This window comes from Biomphalaria glabrata, chromosome 1 (assembly GCF_947242115.1).
Source record: "Biomphalaria glabrata chromosome 1, xgBioGlab47.1, whole genome shotgun sequence".
NCBI classification, from domain to species: domain Eukaryota; kingdom Metazoa; phylum Mollusca; class Gastropoda; family Planorbidae; genus Biomphalaria; species Biomphalaria glabrata.
In genome coordinates, this window is record NC_074711.1 from 17,595,991 (window position 1) to 17,609,146 (window position 13,156).

The 13,156-nt window shown below is 36.8% G+C and overlaps 1 protein-coding gene across 8 annotated transcripts in view; it reads right to left on the reverse strand.

Annotated features, from left to right (window-relative positions):
• Positions 1-1,763: 1,763 nt before the first annotated feature.
• Positions 1,764-13,156, reverse strand: part of LOC106053917 (cAMP-dependent protein kinase type II regulatory subunit-like) — a 112,066-nt gene continuing 100,673 nt past the window's right edge. For all 8 annotated transcript variants that reach the window (XM_056025785.1, XM_056025806.1, XM_056025800.1 and 5 more), the window contains one exon: positions 1,764-10,333. In XM_056025785.1, the coding sequence (XP_055881760.1) occupies positions 7,980-9,080 (1,101 nt within the window). In that variant the 5' untranslated portion in view covers positions 9,081-10,333 and the 3' untranslated portion in view covers positions 1,764-7,979. The remainder of the gene's footprint in view (positions 10,334-13,156) is intronic.

Sequence of the window (13,156 nt, forward strand, 5' to 3'; positions counted from 1 at the left end):
TGTGACGTAGTGTTTTTTTTTTCCTTTGACGTCACATGGAATGATTTCTTTAAATGAAATGCTAAAAGAACGCACTCGGTGCACCAATGTCTATGAACACTCGAGAAATGGCTCGTGTTGATAAAGGTGATTTTTAGTCTAGCTAGGCCTTGTGACGTAGTGTTTTTTTTTCCTTTGACGTCACATGGAATGAATTCTTTAAATGAAATGCTAAAAGAACGCACTCGGTGCACCAATGTCTATGAACACTCGATAAAAGGCTCGTAATGATGAAGGCGATTTTTATTCTAGCTAGGCCGTGTGACGTAGTGTTTTTTTTCCTTTGACGTCATATGGAATGAATTCTTTAAATGAAATGCTTAAAGAACGCACTCGGTGCACCAAAGTCTATGAACACTCGATAAATGGCTCTTATAGTTGAAGGCGATTTTTAGTCTAGCTAGGCCGTGTGACGTAGTGTTTTTTTTCCCTCTGACGTTATATGGAATTAATTCTTCAAATGAAATGAAAAAAGAACTCGGTATAGTAATGTTTATTAAGCCTCGTTATGTGACTCGCGTTTAAAAAAGGAATGATATCTTGATTTAGATCTAATCTAGATTTTTTAAACTAGATCTAGATTTTTATTACAGTATATCTAGATCTGGATTTATATTCTAATTAAAATTATTTTAGAGTCTAGATCTAGAATTTCTAGATCTAGTTTAGACTAAAATAGACTAGATTAAGATGTAGAATTTCAATTTCTAAACTTAAAGTGTAAAAAAAAAGTGTAGATTTTCATTTCCAAACGTTTTGATCAATATTGTAATGTTTTAATATACTAAAACTAATCTACTATTTTTTTTATTAAATTTAAATTTACGGCAAATGAATCTTTGAAACATTATTACTTTTGACCATCGGATGGCTGCCTGGTCGTGCGGTTTGCGCGCTGGACTGTCGTTCAGATTTATGGATGGCCCAGGGTTCAAACCCTGCCCGCTCCCATCCCCCGTCGTCCTGCGGGAGGTTTGGACTAGGAAGTAATTATCTTCAACTCTGAAGGAACATCCGAAACGTGTAAAACATTTTACATCAAAATTAAATCACCTCTTGAATATTATTTGCGAATATGCAGATCCGACAGGGATCCGACTTCGACGGGGGCCGTCTCTGAGTTTGTGTAACACAAACTCTCTTTGTAATCTTGTTTTTTTTTTAAAACTGATTCTTGTGTTGCCAGGTACAAGAAATAATTGCAAACTTTCAGCTTGATCCGAGATTTGGTTTGAGAGAAATAACGTGCACAAACCTTTTACCATATACATATAGTAAGTTGATATAAGGTTTGTAAATTACTGATAAACATATCAAATAAAGGATGGTTATTAGCTCTATGATATGCATGCTTTAGCTTGTTGACCTGTAAGAGTAGGGGGGAACTGGGAGGTTTCCATGCTCTCTTGTTAGGTCGATAAGTCACACACCAATCATGTCATCTTTGATTCCGTCTATATTTTTTTTTACGAAAGAAGAAATAAGGACCTTTGGCTCAAAACAAGTAGATAATGATGAATGTATAGGAGTACAATATCCTGTTTAAAGTTCAACATTTTTTTTTCAGCAGCCTTCTCACTACTAATTTCTGCTGATTGTTACAATGAAGTGAATGAGAGAGAGAGGGAGAGAGAGAGAGAGAGAGAGTGAGAGAGAGAGAGAGAGTGAGTGAATACAAAGTCTATGCCTACAAAATAAACAAACAAAAAAAAAACAACTGAAAGTTCATTGAAGTTGTATCTTTTATTACAGTTGCACTTCAGTATATACAAACCTAAAGGAATAGTGAATAGAAAACGAAATAGCCAACACATACAAACACATACAAACATACATGCACGAGGGACAGACATTCAGAGAAGAAAATACCACGAGGAAAAAACACAATAGATATATGTGTTTTATTAGAAACAGATTATCACATATAAGCACACACATTAACCATTCATTCAAGTAACTGGCGGGGTCTTCTGGCATACATATTAATATACATCATTATGTCACTAATTACTTCTCATGGATAAAACAAATAGCAATCGAAAAGTATGTTTATAATTCAAATAACAATACACAATTACTAATGGAACATGGACACTTGGAGGGGCGAGGAGAGACAACTCTCCACACCGAATAAGAAAATGTGCTGAAGTGAATGTCGAATCAATGTGAGAGTTAAGGTTACTAGATTGAACATAAGGGGAGAAGAACGAGATTTGGGGGAGAAGAGGGGGTGGGGAAGCAACACGATCACTAAGGCGTTGTGAGAGGGATTTCGGAGGAGTGAGATAGATCGATACATCGAAGGGTCGTCTCGAACACATGCAGTAGACACCCAGAACATAACCCAACGCCACGCGGCTAGAATCTTGAAAGTGCAGCGAGCTAACATACTGTCAAGACTAAACAAAGGACATCACACATGTATGAGCAAAGAATGAGCATTACACTTGTATTGTACAGCACTTAATGTAGACGTTAAACTGTACCTTTACTCTTCATTGGCTAAGCTTGTCATATGTAGATCAGCTTGAAAAAATAGCGCACTACATGAAGTTATAAATAGCCCAGTTGCCAGGCTAAAGCATTACTAATGCTGTATTATACATAAATATTTGTGCTACAGGTATTCAGTCTACAAATCAAATACCAATCACACAGAATGAACCTTCAGTGAAGTATTATGTAGAGCCAGGGAAAAGGAACGAAAAAAAAAACTAGCTATATTCACTATTTTTCTCAAGGCGACCATATGGACAATACGAATAGACACTGATAATAAACATTAATACTAAAACGTATTGAGCATTTTATAGCATCATTTTTTCCTATTAACATGAGACTGTCTGAATCAGCATATAAAACGTCCCATGAATCAGCATATAGATCTAAATCCTAACAAGTTGGCATTAATAGCCCACTATTGTTTCTGTCGGAATTAAACGAGTGTCTTCCGTGTAGCGCAGCCACCATTATGCTAGAACAAAAACAAAGAAATCAGCTTACAATCCTACAATCCAATTTATTCTCCTATTTTGTTTGTTATAATCTTGAATAATTGCGATACAAGTTTCTATACTACTGTACGCTGATCTCTTACTGAAGAGAATGCGTCGATAAAGTTGATACTTTGTTCCTAATGTTTTCAAACCGCTATAAAGGACATCACCTTAGATAACTATAACTATGTAGTCTAGTTTTATTATGCTGTCAATACCGATAGTTAGAAACTAGATAGTCAGTAAGGATTCCGTGAATTTGCTCTTAAGTGAAGAGAAAAAAAATGTTATTCACTTTTAACATTCTTGATCTAAATACAAAAGATTCCCATATTCCTGATATTTTGCCTAAGTATATTCAAAAGAAACAGCACCATAAAATATCTGTAATCTATTCTTACTTATAATATCCCTGGAAACTTTGACGGAGAGTCCACACACACAAACTTCACTTCTAACTCATCCAGATCTATACTAGAGCCGAAATCTTATAAGAGAATGATAGAAACCTCTCACATTCGTTGTCTCATGCAGGGAAAAGCTTATGAAAACTTTTCTTTTTTTCAAAGTATAATAGAGTTTAGATTTATTTACTAGTGGACCATTAGTATATCGGTTACATCTGAACAAAAAATATATTTTTGAACTTTTGGTAATAACTGTACAATACACACATTTACATCAGTTCTTTACTAATCGCCGAAAATTGGAGAGTGAAATATATATAATGTTTCTGGGTATCACAGTGTCGTCCCACTCTTATCTTGTCTAGAGATCAAATTAAAAAGCAAAGATCTGACACAAACTTTGAGATTTAAAAAACACAACAACAACATTCTGTTCAACTCAAAGTGAAGAGACAAAAGAGTCTCAATTAGTATAAGAAAAAAGTTTCACTTTACGAATAAGATTATATCATTAGATTAATTTTCTGTACCTGAAGCCAACAGTCACCAGTTCCCTGGTTAGACAGACCTCAGTAGGAAATCCTACTACACATTACATACTCATAAGCTGGTAGTTTTGGCTTTTGAAACATTTCATATATATCGTCCATCATAGTAAAGATGAATATTTTCACAGCATAAATTCAAGAAACTCAGGTAGACATTGCAATCAACAGAAGTTAATATCTTCAAGTACTTAAGTACTAAGCAGGAGTAGTACATTATATGAGACATGTTATATTCATCTATTTGTACAAATAAGGGTACTATTATAGCAAGACCTAAAAGAAAGCAATTAAAAATGATAATATAGAAAAGTAACAAAACAAATAATGATATATTGAATAATAAAACATAAAATAAATAGAGAGACTAAATGGATACACACACACACAGAAACGGAACACTACTACGAAAGATATAGACTTTGGAAATTAAATAATTTATTTAAAAAAATAATTCAAAAGCAAGAATGAAGCTTATAAAATATATATTAAAATCTTGGGTATTGTAGTGTACAAAACATACAATAGGAGCTATATTTATAAATCAATTTGAAATATTTTTGTTTTGTTTTACTTGAATTAATATTAAACTGAAAAACAAAACATCACAGGCTTGAAAGAAACAAGTGAACAAGACCAACAGTTGTGTCCCTTCAATTCACTGCAGTTTCATCTTGTCACAGCCATCTCAATTTCCTGTGACATGTTCTTTTAGCAACGCCAGCGAAAATACGTCTTTGTTATATTGATATAAACGACTTACTAGAATATAAGAAATGTAATGGCTATAAAGCCTATTTTACAAGAGAATGCTTATAAAAGAAATTGGCGTATAACGCCCAATCTAATGTGCAGTTAAAGAAGATTATTTAAAGTTATCTCTTAAAACCCACATAGAACCACAGTCTAAAACACTTCGAGCCAATGCCTTAATGTCAACCAGTAAATGACTGCATTAACATTTGGGGGTTGGCAGTCATTGCCTTCAGTGATATTTGGGGGTTGGCAGTCATTGCCTTCAGTGTTATTTGGGTGCTGGCAGTCAATGCTTAAGAGACATTTGTGTGCAGGCATTCAATCCCTTCCGTGACAATATTGTAGTAAGAGTCAATCCCTTCAATGACAGTAGTGTACTAAGAGTCAATCCCTTCAATGACAGTAGTGTACTAAGAGTCAATCCCTTCAGTGACAATAGTGTACTAAGAGTCAATCCCTTCAATGACAGTAGTGTACTAAGAGTCAATCCCTTCAGTGACAATAGTGTACTAAGAGTCAATCCCTTCAGTGACAATAGTGTACTAAGAGTCAATCCCTTCAATGACAGTAGTGTACTAAGAGTCAATCCCTTCAGTGACAATAGTGTACTAAGAGTCAATCCCTTCAGTGACAGTAGTGTACTAAGTGTCAATCCCTTCAGTAACAATAGTGTACTAAGTGTCAATCCCTTCAATGACAGTAGTGTACTAAGAGTCAATCCCTTCAGTGACAATAGTGTACTAAGAGTCAATCCCTTCAATGACAGTAGTGTACTAAGAGTCAATCCCTTCAGTGACAATAGTGTACTAAGAGTCAATCCTTTCAGTGACAATAGTGTACTAAGAGTCAATCCCTTCAATGACAGTAGTGTACTAAGAGTCAATCCCTTCAGTGACAATAGTGTACTAAGAGTCAATCCCTTCAATGACAGTAGTGTACTAAGAGTCAATCCCTTCAGTGACAATAGTGTACTAAGAGTCAATCCCTTCAGTGACAGTAGTGTACTAAGTGTCAATCCCTTCAGTAACAATAGTGTACTAAGTGTCAATCCCTTCAGTGATAGTAGTGTGAAAGAGTCAATCCCTTCAGTGACAGTAGTGTGAAAGTGTCAATCCCTTCAGTGACAGTAGTGTACTAAGAGTCAATCCCTTCAGTGACAGTAGTGTACTAAGTGTCAATCCCTTCAGTGACAGTAGTGTGAAAGTGTCAATCCCTTCAGTGACAGTAGTGTGCTTTCTGCAACAGCTTGTAGTGACAATTGGATGCTAAATGAAAGAAATAAAGAGACCCAAACATAGAATCGCCATTTCGAACAAGAAAACAGAAGTTAGTAAAAAAAAAAACCCACTATGTCAGACACTGTCATGTTCTATTTATGAAATGATCTTCGTCTCAAAACAACGAATACCAGAAACAAAATTGTTTGGTTTAAAAAAAAGTTATTGATTTTTTAAAAATGTTTGGACTTGTCATCCTCCTACACCCAAACTCCAAGTCTGCTGGAGGCCTTCAGACACTGACATGTTCTGTGAATTGACTTTCCAGTGAACTGACTTTAAAAACCAAAAAACTAATCAGAATGGTTTACTGTAGTGGGTCACTGACAGTTTAAAGATTGATCACTATATGCAAAATAAAAAGATGGTGACAACACAAAGATTCTAACACGTAACTATTGTGTAAGTTATTTAGTAGTAGCGTTGTGTCTATACTCTATATTTTACAATCGTACATATATATATAAAATATATATATATATATAAATATATATATAATAGTTTAACTTTAGAAATTTAAATCATATATAGTAGCAAGCTCTCTATTCCATTGTGGAATAAATCAAATGATTATTAAATGAGGGGGAGGAGTTCTCATACGATGAATGTGTCAGCAGACAAAATGTTCACACAGAACTGTTGATGGCGTGACTTTTAATATACTTTTTTAATACTTGTAAGTGGGTAATAAATAATTATGTTGGTAAAAGTATTAAAAAAAAAAGAATCCCAACATACATGCAAGTGTCCCATCCAAACATGGCTCTCAATGCTCTCATACTGAAATGTCAAATACATTTTTGCCTACTTTAAATCTAAATTTGCTAGATTAAACAAATCATAATCAAATGAAAAGATTATATTGTGAAACAAGAAATATGGGAATTAGTACACACACAAGCCAATCACACACACAAGCTAATCACACACACACAAGCCAATCAGATTAGTCTCTCACATACAATTAAGCTAATCATTTCCTTCCGTCCAAGAGAACTGACGAGATATTTCAAGAAATAACTGGAGGGGGAAAGAATACATAAATACATCAATATTTCACTTGACCGTATCAATAAAAGACAAAACTAGGGTGGAATTCCAGCTCCTGTCCATCGTAGACATTTATTCCCACGAAAAACAAGCTCTGGATCTAGTCGTGAAAACAACGCACACTTGTCCTGGCTCTGACATTGATTTGAAAGCAACCATTCCCTGGCGCTGTAATGACTAAAATATACTATCTCTGCTTCTTACGTAGGCCTGCACGTGTTGAACAGAAACCGCTCTGCCCCCCTCAACATGGCTGTGAGACGACTGCAAATAGTGATATAAATATTTTGTTTTGTCTCTATCGATTCATGGTTTTGTGTAGTACGTGTGTGCGCGTCACCTCGTGTGCTTGCTTTATCTTTTTACACCAAACTTTGATGACGTCATCCGAGAATTAAATTGATGCATAAAGCGTCTTCTTCTGATTGATTTGAAACCATGACAACCATACACAGAAACACCTTTATTCCCCCTTTTTTTCTCTTATATTTCCGATGCGTATGAATAATAAACGAATGAATTGACAGTCACCGTGCCTGAAGCAAAGTTTTATTAACTTGGACTTTTTCAAATTATAGAAAAGATTTAAGATAGGTAACAATTTCATACAAACTATAGATTTATGTGATTTGTTGATGCCGTTAAAAAAAAACAACAAGAAGAATATATCCTCATCAATATCCACTTTGTATACATATCAAAATGCAAAGTAATCCTTCCAAACGAAATGCGATTATATACCCATCATCTGGTGATGAATCCAAAGATATAAATATTGATCACAAAGAAATGAAGTCTCTTTTAGGTTCTCCTCCGAAATACTCCGAGATATGTTCTAGTATTATGTTTGGACAAAAAGGAAATATTTCCTCTAGTATTAGAATAAACTTGACTATTTGTTAAGTCCAGTTAATTGGATACAAACATGGTGTACTGTTGACTGTTTCTCTTCATGATTTCAACACAAGGGCCTAGAAGTCTCTCGAAACAGTCCCTTTCTAGGAATGCTACTTTCACTTTACCAACGGCATACACGTTGGCAGTGCGAGGTTTGTTCTCGATGAGGGCCAGCTCCCCAAAGTAGGTGCTGGTCGTCCTGGTGCCGATGTCGGTCTCCGTACCATCCGGGGAGGAAATGGTGATGCGGATGTGACCCTCTTCGACGAAGTAGACCCCGTCGGGGTCGTCTCCTTGCCGAATGATGGGCTCGCCATCTTGGTAGACCCGAGAGACGAGAGCGTCGGCTAGGGTCATGCGTTCGTAGCGATCGAGGTTCTGTAGGATGTTGACGCTCTCCAGTAAGGTCTCGTACTTCTTTCGCTTTTTGAAGGCAGATTTCAGGACGATTTTCCGGAAGGAGTTACGGTCCATGGCCCATAGCGTGCCGTCTGTGACGGAGCGAACAGTGGCAGAACGAGGCATGTTATACATGAGGGCTAGCTCCCCGAAGCTCCCCCTGTTGTCGAATTGGTGGACTTTCTTCTCCTCTCCCTTGATATCCACCAGGACGTCGTAAACGCCGTTGTCGATGACGTAAAAGTTGTCTCCGTCATCTCCTTGGCGAATCACCGTCTCCCCGGGGGAGACTTTTTTCTCAAACATAGCGTCGATAACCTGTTGCGTTTGCTCCGGCTCCAAGGAGCGAAAGAGCAGAATACCGCTAACAGTCTTGGTCAGTCTCTCGCGCTGCTCGTCCGTTTTCGGGTAGATGATATGATCATCGTCGTCCTCATCTTCTTCCGGATTGTATCTCTCGGCGGACACGGACTGCCTGCGAGCGTAACGACCTGTCGTGGACTTGGGTTTGAAGGCGGTGCGGTCCGGCTCTCCCGCTTCGTCATCGTCCTCCACGATGATATACATAGGAACGTCCTTCGGCTTCCTGGCGTCCCTGGCTTTGGTGAAGTAGTCCACAGCGAAGTCATACAGGTCCCCAGGCCGCTCTTTCAGCACGGCCACGGTGAAGTCTCTGAGCAGGTCGCCCAGGCCGTCTGGAATTTCTAAATTCATTGTCGTGTACCCTGCCGAAGAGAGACGCACTCGGGAAACGTCACAGGGAGGGGGGTGGTAGGATGTCAGAGATGGGTGGGCTCGTGAAGTGGTGGAATGGTGGGTGGGCTCGTGAAGTGGTGGAATGGTCGCAGCGAGGCGGCTGGTGAGGAATAACCACTTTGTCCAGACGTCAATCGATATGCTGGAGTCTGCAAGTGAGTGAGATCGGGTAAGATCAATTTGCGTTGTGATTTCTTGGAGTGCTAGCAGAAGCCAATAATATAAACTTCACGATTCTCAAGAGATCTCATTCCATAGGACACCAGTGTTTAAATTTCAACCATCCTCCTAAGCCAGTGAAGTTTTGTCATCATTTCAAAGTAGACATACAGTTCTAGCATTTATCTTGTTCTATAGATCTACAGTGTACATAGAAGTATATAGTCTTGTTATATTTTTTTTTTACATATAAATTGACTTCTCTCTTTTTTTATCAATAGATTGCCACGTGGAGGCTAATGAGAAACAGATGAGTCTGGAATCGATGTTCAAATGTTAATGAGAATCGAATATAAGGTCCAGATTTCTTAACAAGCAATTTCCCAATGAGAACTTAAATCGATACGTCACTTTGCTTATGGACCAGGAGTTGCTAGTCTTAGCAAAAAAAGAAATCTTTATTTGTTGGAGTTTTGTCAAATTAAATTGGAAATCCGTGACACAGAATGAAATACAGATTAATTTTTTTTCATTTCCATATCTCTGTACAGAATTCTTAATCTTTTCAAAATAATTATAGTATTGAGCAAAAAATAAACGATTTTTCAAAGCTATAATTTTGAAAGATATTTTTTTTTCCTCTCGTTCAGTTAACGTTCTTTGATTTTGAGACTTCTTCCATATTACTGCATCAATGTTGCTGAGGAATGCGAAACACTCTTTCGTAGTTCATAGATTGCAACCTGATAACTCTGAAGTAATGAGAGGTTAACTCCCTCGTATGTTTCTTCAGTTCAAGCCCGCAGGATTATATCTCTAATCAAGTCTTCAGATAATTGGAGCAAATAGTGAACTAGATGGGTCCGGGGTTTCTGGAGAAGGTATTTGAGATGTCTGCTGGAGAATGGCGAAGTATTGATCGGTCAGCAAAAGAGTGGACTTTGAAGACTGTCCCACCTGCTGAGCGCACAACTGAGTATTGATCCACTCATAAGACTGACGTGTTCATCTCCATCATAAGGTGCTTAGCCGGCGCTAGGTCCGTTGAGGCCCTGGTCAAAAGAAAGAAATACACATCATTGTTACAGATAAAAGAAAAATAATCATTTTCGTTGTGGTATACATTACACAACTCTCTTTCTCTTTCTTTCTCTCTCTCTCTTATACCTACACTAGCCGGATATGACCCTTGACCCTTTAATTTGTATATCACTCATCTAGTGCGTATGATACAAAACAAAAACAAAGAAATGAATAAATCTTAAAAGTAAAGCTAAAGCGTGTATCTAAAATGTTAATAATTTATTTTTACATTACCATTGGCTTAGTCGTTAATGGCTAACACTTTGAACTTTGAACTCGATTTGACCTACGAATTGTAAAGTGAGAGGTCAACAAAATCCAAACTAAAGACTTGAGAGGTCCTATGTAGTAGGTAGATTGAAAATTCTATGCAAAAAAAAAAAAAAGCCGTAGACGCAGATTTAAATTAGATTGATTTGTTTCAATTAGATAAAGATATATATCTATCTATCTTCCTTTTCGTTGAGTGACTACCCTAGAGTTGCAACGATATCTATCTATCTATCTATCTATCTATCTATCTATCCATCCATCCATCCATCCATCCACCCATTTATCATCTATCTATCTATCTATCTATCTATCTATCTATCTATCTATCTATCTATCTATCTATCTATCTATCTATCTATCTATCTATCTATCTATCTTTTACACACGCATACACACATATATTGTTCTATATCATAAAGTATTTAAATATGTATCAGCTAAAAATAATATAATCTTTACTAGTAAGCAAATTTACACCTGGTACAAATATGCCAATGTACTTTTTCCAAGAAACAAATTTATAAAAAACAAGGTTACAAAGACAGTTTGTGTGGAAACAAATTTATAAAAAACAAGGTTACAAAGACAGTTTGTGTGGAAACACAAACTTAAAATCGGCCCCCGAATTGGTCCACCCAGGCAGGCTTCAATATTTTCAGAAAGAACATCCAAATGAAATTATATCAAAGACAAATGAGAGATAAGAATGGAGGAAAAAGGTTGACAGATCTTGTGTAGTGCCCCAACGGTCCAGCAGATCAAAGGATAGGTGCAAGTTAATGCAAAGTTAGATGTGAACCTGGCCTAACTAATTCCCCTTTCAGACCCTGTGGTCTATAGGGCAGATGATGTAAAGTTCATCTGTTTTTGTGGCCTACGGTTAACGACCAACCGCCTTTGCTTTTCCCCAACTAATGTCAGGTACCCATTAATGCTGGGTAGACTCAGAGGCGCCTAAGGATTCCGAAGTTGAAAATCCCAGTCTTCTCTAGGATTCGAATTCGGGACCCTCGGTTCGGAAGCTAAACGCTTTGCCGTGCCTCTCCTAGTCTTCACTTGATGTAATTGTTTTGAAAATGCTTAATCTCTTTTTCGAATTCTCAAAAGAAATACATTTAAAAAAGTGTTCAAGAAAATGGAGTTTATAAGATTACTGTTATGACTTTGCCATGCGCACCGCCATCCAAGATAGTGCAGAAGGAAGGTGTGCACTATCTGTGACTAAACAAGTCGGATGTTGACATTAGTAGACTAACGATTTCCGCCCAAGTAGAGAGCCAATATGGAGTTGCTGTACCCAAGGCAGATGCCCTTTGTGTTTGTCATGTCTCTATAGGTTGAGTTGGTAATGCAACTAGTTGAGTTACCTCACTTAAGTTATTACATTACTTTTCGTTCTAAATTAGGTTTAACTTAAAATGCATACTAATTAGCTTTTTTTCTTTAAAAAACTGCTTGCATAACTGATTTTAAAAATTAGATTTTTCGCTTTCAGGAAAAAAAAAAGTAGCCGTTGCATCAGAACTTTGAATGGTCTAAAATATTGTGATGTCGGATTTTCAATATCTTTTCTAGTTTACGAGATCTAAACGGGACAGACGGACAGACGGACAGACATTTTGCACAAAACTAATAGCGTCTTTTCCCCTTTCGGGGGCCGCTAAAAAGATACATCCTTTTTTTCTGAAGTATACGGTAATATATTTTGTATTATTCCACATTCTTCAACATCTTTCTCGTATTCAGCAACATGAAGGCAGTTAAAACGTACTCAGAAGAACGTAACTATTTTGATCAATTCTACATTGAATGAAAGTTCCTGTAAAGAAACGATTGCAATATTTCCTACTGGTCAGTGCGCTTATTACGTTATCTGAACTATTTTCATTTCACGTACTTTTGAAGCATATGTCCGCATACAGCGAGTCCCAGATGAATAAATGCGCTCACGTGAACTAACAGCTATTTATTCCACGCTCTTTTCAACGCTTCAAAACTCATTTCTTGATGACGTGACTGAATAACACGATTTGGAGGAAACAAGTTCTTTACATCTATCTTCTAATAGTTTCTTTTCTATTGATTTCTCACAATAATCTCACCAAGAGGAGGACGCGCGGAAGAGAGCAATAACATTTTAGAGAGAGAAAAGTGGGAACAAAAATAAAACGTTTGAACAGATATTTTGTTCCCAATGGATTTCAAGTTTTAAGTCTGCATTAAAAAAAAACAACAGGCGGCTTTTCCTTTTCAATTGTGTTTCCTGTGTATTTCAATGTCATAGTCTATATTTTAGCAGCACCAGAAAGGACAAAAGCTCCTATTAGTTTGTGTGGTCTTTTTTTTTCTATCCGTCCATCCGTCTGTCTGTCACAGAACATTGAAAATCCGATATCATGATATTTTAAGATCTAGCAAAGTTCTGGTGGAACAACTACTTTTTTAGCTTCCGAAAGTGAACAGTTTTGTTTTTATAATAATAAGTCAAGCATTTTTGTTTCATAAAATATACACCTCTT